General features: G+C 40.4%; 1 protein-coding gene across 1 annotated transcript; it reads right to left on the reverse strand.

Annotated features, from left to right (window-relative positions):
* Positions 1-6,637: 6,637 nt before the first annotated feature.
* On the reverse strand, positions 6,638-7,387 carry LOC110623274. Its single transcript, XM_021768197.1, has one exon. The coding sequence runs from the start codon at positions 7,385-7,387 to the stop codon at positions 6,638-6,640; it is 750 nt and encodes a 249-aa protein (XP_021623889.1).
* Positions 7,388-10,592: the final 3,205 nt, after the last annotated feature.

Below are 10,592 nucleotides of genomic sequence, written 5' to 3' on the forward strand. Positions count from 1 at the left end.
CAGATACCCGAATCCAGGTTACTGCAGAAGATCACACAATGGCAGAACAACCTGCTATCCGTGAAGAAGCTGAAATTCAAGCTAGGAACCTGCCTGTCCCTGTCCAAGCACCACAGCCACAGCCACAGGAAAGAACTCTCAGAGAGCTAGCTAAACCAGCAGGAGACCTAGCACCCTTATGCATTGCATATCCCCCATTAACAGTACCTTTTGAGCTTAAGACAAGTCTGATCCATCTCCTTCCCAAATTTAGAGGCCTAGAAAATGAAGATCCTCACAAGCATTTGAAGGCATTCCACATTGTGTGCTCTACCATGAGACCTCAAGGTATTCCCGAAGAGGATGTCAAGCTTAGAGCCTTCCCTTTTTCCCTTGATGACTATGCCAAGGAATGGCTATTCTACTTACCACCCGGATCCATCACATCATGGGCTAGTATGGTGAGAGCATTCTTGAGAAAATTCTTTCCTACCTCAAAAGCCATAGGCATCCGTCGAGAGATAAGTGGCATAAGGCAAAAGCACTCTGAAGGCTTCTATGAGTACTGGGAGAGGTTCAAAAAGTTATGCACAAGCTGCCCTCAGCATGATATTTCTGACCAATCTCTCATTGAGTACTTTTATGGAGGTCTGCTACCCTCAGAAAGGAAATTTATTGATGCAGCATGTGGAGGATCAATTGAAAGAAAATCACCTCGAGATATGAGGGAATTAATCTCCACCATGGCTGCAGCTTCTCAGCAATTTAGAGACCAAGATCAGCCACCAAGAAGGGTAAATGAGGTAAGTACATCTATTTTAGCATCCCAAATTTCTGATCTCACCAATGCTGTCCGTAGCCTTGTTGTGGGTCAAACCCAACAAGTCCAGTAGATTCAGCAGCCCAAGCCATATGGAATATGTTCCAACAACCACCCAACTGATCTATGTCCTTTCCTTCAAGAAGAGGACCAGCAAGTCAGTGTTGTTGGAGGCTTCAATGGGCAAAGAAGGTATGATCCCTATGCAAATACTTATAATCCAGGTTGGAGGGACCATCCAAATTTCAGTTATGCAAGGGGAAATCAATATCCAAGCTATCAGCAAAGGAATCAAGCTCAAGCTGCACCTCAGAACCCCAATGCACCTCTTGAAGAAATTGTGAAGTCCTTAGCAAATACTGTGCAAAATCTTGAGAAACAAATGACTCAAATGGCCATTTCGGTGAACAAACTTGAATCACAAGGAAAGCTACCTTCCCAAACTGAGATAAATCCAAGACAAAATGTTAGTGCCATCACATTGAGGAGTGAAAAAGAGCTACAAGACAGCAAGGCTGAGAAATTGAAGAAACAGGCCATGGAGGAGAATCTGCCAGAAAGTGATCAGGGCAGTCGATCTGCCCAAATCACTGACCCAATCGCTAGGCAAACTGAGCTGCCCAGTAGTGATCTGCCCAAATCACCAGAGAAGGCAGAAAGTGATCTGCCCAAATCAACAGATCAGGCAGAATCCAGTCAAAGACAGAAACAGCAACCAGCAGAAAAATTCAAGGTACCTTACCCTTTTCCCAAAAGATTTGCAAGATCTCAAAAAGAAAAAGAGGAAAAAGAAATACTTGAGACACTTCGCAAGGTAGAAATCAACATACCCCTACTTGATGCTGTCAAACAAATACCAAGGTATGCTAAATTTCTCAAAGAACTATGCACCAACCAAAGAAAACTTGCTGAACATGAAAAGGTAAGTGTGGGGGAATGTGTCTCAGCTGTCATTCAAAGAAAGCTTCCAGTCAAATGCAAGGATAGAGGGATGTTCGCTGTTTCATGCAAAATAGGCAACGTAGGGATAAAGAAGGCCATGTGTGACCTTGGAGCTTCAATCAATGTTATGCCCCTTTCCATTTTTAATTTGTTAAATGCAGGTACACTCAAGGGCACCAGCATTGTGATCCAATTGGCTGACCGATCCGTCGTCCATCCCAAGGGAGTGCTAGAAGATGTGTTGGTACAAGTTAACCAACTAGTCTTCCCAGCAGATTTTTATGTGATTGACATGGAGGAGGATAAGGGCAACATCACCTCTGACATCTTACTTGGAAGACCATTCTTGAGTACAGCCAGAACAAAAATTGATGTGCATGATGGCACATTGACCATGGAGTTTGAAGGGGAAGTTATCAAGTTTAATGTTTATGATGCCATGAAATTTCCCAATGATGTTTCTCATGTTTATGGCCTTGATGTTATTGATAATTTAAGTCAAGAAATTTTTGATTTTGATCAAGAAAACTTACTTTATGAAGGTCTTTGCAGGAGAGAAGAAGTGGACAGCAACACCAAGACAGACCAGATGGAGTACTGTTCACAGCTGGTTGCAGGTGATTTGCCCAAATCACCAAACGATCTGCCCAAATCACTGGGGCAGACAGACTTGACAGAGAGTGATCTGCCCAAATCACTAGATGATTTGCCCAAATCACCTAAGCAAACAGACCCCGTCTCGCCCAAGTCACTGGAGCAGACAGACTTGACAGATAGTGATTTGCCCAGATCACCAGATGATTTGCCCAAATCAACACCAAATCTGCCCCCATTAGCAAGCAGACAGCAAGCAAACCAGTAGACAGAAAATGCACCAGATCTGAAGCCCTTACCAGAACACCTCAAATATGCTGGAAATACACTTCCAATAATTATTTCTAACCAGCTCAGCCAAGAAGAAGAGGAAAAGCTCCTTGATGTGTTGAGGAAGCACAAGAAAGCAATTGGGTGGACCTTGGAGGACATAAAAGGCACCTCAAGACCATTCGGTGGAGGCTCAAGATAGGATGCAGCACATGGAAAGCATGCTGCTGGTTCAACACTTTCTGCCCCACCACCATGACAGACAGTGATTTGGCGAGTGATTTGCCCAAATCACTGGCCAAATCACCCACATCCCAGGCAGTCCCTTTCCTTCTCATTAATTTTTTCATATTTATGTTTAAACATTGAGGACAATGTTTGGGATAGGTGTGGGGGTATTTACTGTTAGGTTATATTTTTTTCGTTTATATTATCTTTTTGCTCTCTTTTTGTTTCTTTGCATTTTTTTTTTTGCCCCATAAACACACACCAAAATTTTTTCACACATTTTTCACTTTTTTCACACACACACACAGAATTTTGACTTAGCTTTTGCTCTACTCAGCATAGATAACAAGGTTAAAAGAGCTTCCTATCTCATGACCCCATTGATTTTCCACCCCTTTAAGCCTAAATTGAATCATTCACAGTTTAATACCTTCACTTAGGGAGTTCTTTTCTTGAATTGAATCCTTAAGATTTGCTATGGACAAGGGAAATAGAAATATAAATACATGCAAACAAAAAGTTAGTGTAATTTCCTATGAGGAGATTTGCCCAAAATGCTATGAAAAGAAAAGAAAAAGAAAAACCAGCACAAAGCACAAATCATAAACCTATTCCAATGGCCAAATAAGCTATGAACAGAGCTAGTAGCCACTTGAACAAGTGACTAACTGAGTAACCGGGGGTAGGTATCACCAATATGAACCTTCGCGTAAAAAGGTTAGTGATTTTTTCAGGCAAGAATAAATAAAGTGCTGCTGAATAAAAATTGTGATTCAAAAGAAGGGCAAATCACTCTTAGAAATTGCATTGAGCTTATACAAAAAGAATAAGCATGATTGAACGAAAAATCTTTCTTTTGGCCATGGTAGGTGAAAGGAAACAAGAAAAAGGTAGAACAATCTTAGTGCAAGTATTCTATACTGTAATGCTTCAGTTGAGGAGTCTAGGGGGGCTGATTAAGTGGTGCTTAGCCTCAAAAGAAAAAGGGGCTTGATTGACTAAGTTGTTTGTTGCTTGAGGACAAGCAAAAAGCTAGGTGTGGGGGTATTTGATCAAGCATAATTTAGCCACATTTTTATTATATTTATTACTGTTTATTTACACATTTTTCTAGCTTAATTTGTGTTTTGGTTATGTTTTTACAGAAAAGGAAGAAATTGGAAAGTTGGAGAAAAAGTGAAGAAAAACCTGGAAAAGTGATTGGGTCAAAGTGATTTGCCCAAATCACTCGCAGAAACAGAGACAGAAAATGGACTGAAATCCCAGAGAGCGATTAGGGCAGATCGAGCAAGTGATTTGCCCAAATCACCTTGACAGCAGAAATTGACAACAGAGGCGGGAAAACAGCAGGGAACCGAATTTCGAATTTTTAGAAGTCCAAATCCAACTCAATCACTACCAACACAATTTCAAGAGCCACGAAAGAATTTCTCACCTAAGGAATTCCATTTGCAATTAAATTCAACATCAAAAGAGGAATCATAAGCCAAATCAAAAAGGGATTTCAAAACCCTAGATGGATGGGAATCTTCAGCTATAAAAAAGCAGCCTCCAAACCAGCAAAGGCATCTCTTCTTCATCTGCCATCTTCAGCAATTCTGCAGAAAAATACAGCAGCTTGTCTCCTTCTTTTCTTTCTTCTTCCTTTTGTGATTTTGTCCACCATGAGTGGCTAAATCCATTCTTTTCTAGTTGAAGTTGGTGAATTTCAAATTTTGTGATGAATTGGAAGATTTAAATCTCCATTGTTAAACTTCTATTTATTTTCAATATTTATGCAATTTGATCTTTCCATAATTGTTGCTTTGCTTTTAGAATCAATAAGGGCCCATTGCTTTTAAATTGCTTAAGTAACAAATTATTTGAATAATTTAAGTCCGTAATTGTTTATATTATTTGAACACAAATTTAATCAAGTTGCATGATCTAAACTTGGCCACGCGGTTGGCAAGGTTAGAATTAGGTTTCTCTAAGTCTTAATGCAGTTAACAGTTGTTCGATGCCAAAGGCCCCAAGGACGTTCCTTGGCAACTTGTTAACTAGTGTTTGATTAGCGTTTCCTAATCAAACTAGAACTAAGGAGGAATTTGGATTGTGAGAAGCGTCTTCCACATCCTAAACTAATTTATTGAGATAAATAGTAGTATTAAAGAATCAATGATCAATTCTAAACAATCTGAAATAGATCCATACTTCAACTAGAAGCTTTTCTCTTATTGATTTACTCAAACTTTAAATTATTGCTTTCTTTTGCTATTTAATTTTAATCATCAAATCAAAACCCCCCTCTTTTATTTATTTGCTATTCACCTAGTCATTATTAGGAAAATCTTTGGTGTCAACTCCCTGTGGTTCGACCCTATTGCCACTATCTACAAATTTATATGTTGATTGATAATAGGTTTATTTTTTACGGTTTCGACAACCACTTATCACATATATAGCCCCATAAATAGATGAAACAGAATATGGCCCCCATAAGTTAATATGAATAAGTTCAAAGGTAGAGGTAGAAGAGATATGGCTCTTAGAAAAATAGATTCTTTGTTGCTTCGCAATAGGATAAATTTCACAAATATAATTGAAACGTTCCACATCGTTAAAATACGAAAAATTGAAATTATATATAATAGCTAGCACGGAACTACTAAATAACTTGGGTTAACTATTTTGGAGCAAGTGAAAAGTATGTCCAAAAGTTATTTGGGTCAGTTTGGATCAGACTGTTTCAATTGGTATCAGAGCTACTTTAGGTTTGAAAAATTGTACGGAACTAGTGGACCTGCGAGAAAAGGGCTACCCATGCAAAACGAGGTGGAGCTGCTCGAGACACTAGTGAATCACAATACCTAAGGGTCTGGTCTTGACTTAACAATTATACCCAATTCAACATGACAGGATTGCGATGGAGACGTCGAAAAATTGAGTGAGGGAGAATGAAACATCCCACATCGTTAAAATATGGAAAATCGAAATTGTATATAATATAGCTAGCACATAACTACTAAATAACTTGGATTAACCATTTTGAGTCAAGTAAAAAGTAGGTCCAAAAGTTATTTGGGTTAGTTTGGGTCAGACTGTTACAACAATAATCAATAAATTTTAAACCAAGTTGGTGGATATGCAACAATTTATTTCTAAAATCATGTCCAAGCCTTGAGTACCAAAGTTGATACATATGGTTTTGTTCATTAGAAATTGAAATAAAGTAAACTTGTACATTAGAACTAGCTGATGTCTTCATGCCAAAGAGTTTAACATCTAGTTTGTAAAGCCTATTTCATATGTTACTAGGTCCTGCAAGACACAGCTGTCAGAAAGAAATTTGACAAAGATATTTGATGTCTGGGTAATTTTGCTTATGGACAGAAGGTTGTGTTTAAAGTTTGGGATATGCAATACACCTTTGAGAATCAATCTTGGGTTGAGCACTACTATACCTATGTGTTTAACAGGTAGAGTACTACCATCCAGTAAAGAAACTGAAATAGGATGGTGAGGTGTGGTAACATCAGTAAATAGGCTTAAAACATAGCACATGTGTGATGTGGCTCTTATGTCCAAAATCCAAGTTACTTTACCTATTTTATTATTATCTAGAAAGTAGTAATTTGTGCTATTACATGCATAGACTGTAATTCCCACGCATCCGACTGTCTTATGAGTATTCTGGTTCTTCATGAACTTGATGATTTCTTGACATATCATGTTTATAATGCCTGTGTTCCATCCTTCTAGAAGTGGTGTCATTGATTCAAAGTCTAGTGGTATCTCATTTTGAAGTGTTGCATATACTTTCTCCTATCCTTTCTTCATTTTGAGATCAGTAAACCATTCAGGATACTCATAGATTTTAAAACATATCTCCTTTGTGTGTCTTGAGTTGTTACAATGAGTACGAAACCTGCCATCCTTCTCCTTCTCGTAGAATTCCTTTTTCCTTGGCTTGCTTGCAGTGTCTCTTGCTATCTTTACTGCCATTGCTACATTAAGTTCACCCATGCTTCCTCCATGTACTTCTTTTTGCTTCTTAACACTCAAGAACATGGAATGAGCCCTGTTAATGCTTGGAAGAGGTTCCATGATTAGTATTTGGTCCCTTACATGATCATAAAAATCATTTAGCTCCATTAAGAACTGGATCAACTTATTCCTATTATCAATTTCATTTATGCATTTAGCTGCACCATAAGTACATGTAGGAAGTGATTTAAGGCAGTTTAGCTCATCCCATAATTTCTTAAGCTTGGTGAAGTAAATCATTACACACATATTGTTTTGAGTAAAAGAGCTTATTTCTCTTTTGATTTGATAAAGAAGGGGGCCATTTCTTTCCCCATATCTACTCTTAATCTCATCCCACAACTCTTTTGCAGATGTAACATATAAAAAAGCTTCTACTATTTCTTTTGTGAGAGAGTTGAGCAACCAGGAAGTTACCATAGTATCAATTCTCTGCCATTTTTCTAAATCATCAGCATCTGAATTTGGCATCTTACATTTTCCAGTGATGAAGGCCAGTTTGTCCTTAGCTCCTAGTTCAATCATCATTGATCTACTCCCAAGGGGGCACTCACAAGCATCATTCCAGGTTGATCAGAGTTCTGCACATTCAGCATTTCTCCGAGAACCTTGTTCTGAGTTGTATTTGTATTTGTAGCACTTGACTCAATCATTTTAGTAGTGTTTGGGTAGAGTAGTAGGAAATAGAAAAAAAAATCAATAGTACAGGTGCTTTGATACCATGCAAAAAAAGAGAATAGATGTAACGCCCCGGGAATCCGGACCGCTACCGGCGCTAGGATCCGGGTCGACTTAAGGCCGCCGGGACCCGTAGCAAGCCTGACATATAACCTGTAAACCTGTATAATCCCATACATGATCAACAACATGCATAAAAATTAAAACTTTTCTTCATACATACTGTCATCAACTAACTCAACCTGTGCATACTCTGATCATATACATAACATAGTCCCTCTGTGGGATCTCATCAAGCCTTAAAGGCAAAACAACCTGTGTTGAGTTAGTTTACATAAACATCATAACATAAGATCATGTATATACAAAAGGGATTAACAATACATTATGGTCAAGCACAACTCTATCCTCAATAACCTCATTACATAATATTCTGAATGTTTTTACATCTCATCATAATACAATTGTCATGTCCACAAACTAACTAGTACATACATATGACTTTTTCTTCTTGCCTTCTCTATCTATCCCGTACCTGCAAACCTGGGGGTTAGGGGAGAGGGGTGAGCTAGGTGCCCAGTGAGTAGAACTATAAAAGAGAATATTTAAAACATGCTATCATGAAATGCATCACTGCACAATAAAATCACACCACGGATGGACTGATTCAAAAATCCCTCAACTCCATGCCCGGCCCTATTATGGGCACCACAGGACTTCGTATTGCCCGGCCCTATTATGGGCACCACAGGACTTCGTACTCGGAGTTATTGCCCGGCCCTATTATGGGCACCACAGGTCTTCGTATTGCCCAGCCCTATTATGGGCACCACAGGACTTCGTATATAGAAGGCTAATGAATCATCCTAATGTCCATCCACTATCATCTATCACAGCAATACAATGCGGCATAGTCGTGAATTCTAATGCAAACAACCTATAATATGATCATGATGCATGAAGCATGATAAAAGCATTTCATTTCTTAATTTAAAAAGGTTAAGTTAGTTCCACTCACCTTTGGCTGACTCTGACAAACTCTGTAGCAGCTGGTTCACTGCTGGGGTCCTTGGTTCCTCGGGTCCGAACCTACACAGGTGGACTCCAATGAGGGACCAAACATACATAAGCATAACTCTATTACATTCCCCAAAAACCCCCTAAAACATCCTGAAAATATCACATAGAGATATGCATGAAGTGGCTGAACAGGGCACTTTCGGCGGCACCTTCGGCGGCCGAAAGTCCTGGACAGAGACGAAACTCAGGTAGGTTCGGCGGCACCTTCGGCGGCCGAAAGTCCCAGACAGAGACGAAAGTCTCTTTTCGGGGGCAACTTCGGCAGCCGAAAGGCCTGCCTCCCCAGCCATGTTCGGCGGCCGAAAGTGCCTTCGGCTGCCGAACCTGGTTTCTGCCAAAGGGCAGAAACTTGGCTCCTTTGTGCATTTTTGCCTCCAACTCACCAATCATGCACATACCTCACTTAAAACATGCATACAAGGTCCTAGGGGCCTCAAAACATCAAATGCCCCAACTACAACACTTCAAGCATACTCAAACATGTCACATTGTTCATAAATAACATAAAACCTAACATTTGCTTAAAAACTCATACAACCCTATACATGCCATTCTACCCCATAAAATCACTTAAAACTTACTTAAAACACATGAGGAGCTTAAGATCAGCTCTTACCTCTTGAAGATCGAGAGGGAGACGACCTAAACTTGGAGATCCACGAAAATGAGCTCCTGAGTTCCCAAAGCTCCAAAACTTGGTTTAAAAGCTCAAAACCTTCAATGCAAGCTTAAAACTCAAGAAAAATGGTGGGGATTTGGAGGAAAAACACAAGATTTGCAAAGGGAAGGTCGGAAGCTTGCTGTGGCCGAAAATGGGAGAAAGCTCGCCCATTTCGGCTAAGTGCCCCATTTATAGGTGGCTGGCCAGGCCACGTTCGGGGGCCGAATGTGCCTCCGCATCCATGAAATGTTCGGCGGCCGAACTTGACTTTCGGCGGCCGAACCTGAACTTCCCTAACTCATGCTTTCGAGGGCCTAACGTGCCTCCAAAACGCATGCATGTTCGGCGGCCGAACTTGACTTTCGGCGGCCGAACCTGGGTTTTCCTCCAATGCTATTTTCATGCAAAAACTCATTTAGTTTCATACTTTAAAATCATTAAAATTCATGAAAACATTTTATAAAACATGTCTTTACCCTTCTAGAAGTTCCCGACATCCGAAATTCCACCGGACGGTAGGAATTCCGATACCGGAGTCTAGCCGGGTATTACATTCTCCCCCCCTTAAGAACATTCGTCCCCGAATGTTCCTCACTAGCACACCTAGCAAGGCAAAGAATATAACACACATAGGGATCTAACCTTAAAAGAGATGAGGGTACTGCTGGAGCATAGACTCTCGTGTCTCCCAAGTGCATTCTTCCAAGTTGTGGTGGTTCCACAGGACTTTCACCATCGGGATTTCCTTGTTTCTTAACTTTCTGATCTGGGTGTCTATGATCCGTACTGGCTGTTCAACATAGGTGAGATCCTCTTGGACCTCCACATCAGGCTCACTAAGAACCTTGCTCGGATCTGACACAAACTTCCTCAACATTGAAACATGGAAAACCGGATGGATTCTCTCCATCGAAGCAGGTAAATCCAGCTTGTACGACACATTCCCAATCTTTTGCAAGATTTCAAAGGGTCCGATGTATCGTGGGGCTAGTTTACCCTTCTTCCCGAAGCGAACCACTCCCTTCATTGGAGACACCTTGAGCAATACCAGATCCCCCTCCTGAAACTCTAACTGTCTCCTGCGGACGTCTGCATAGCTCTTCTGTCTGCTTGCAGCAGTCTTGATTCTCTCTCTGATTATGGGTACTACCCTGCTGGTGATCTCTACTAACTCAGGCCCTGCCAAGGCCTTTTCTCCAACTTCCTCCCAGCAAACAGGTGATCTGCACTTCCTTCCATACAAAGCTTCATATGGAGCCATCCCGATGCTAGCATGATGGCTGTTATTGTAGGCAAACTCCACCAAAGGTAGAT

Source organism: Manihot esculenta, chromosome 9, assembly GCF_001659605.2.
Source record: "Manihot esculenta cultivar AM560-2 chromosome 9, M.esculenta_v8, whole genome shotgun sequence".
Taxonomy (NCBI): Eukaryota; Viridiplantae; Streptophyta; class Magnoliopsida; order Malpighiales; family Euphorbiaceae; genus Manihot; species Manihot esculenta.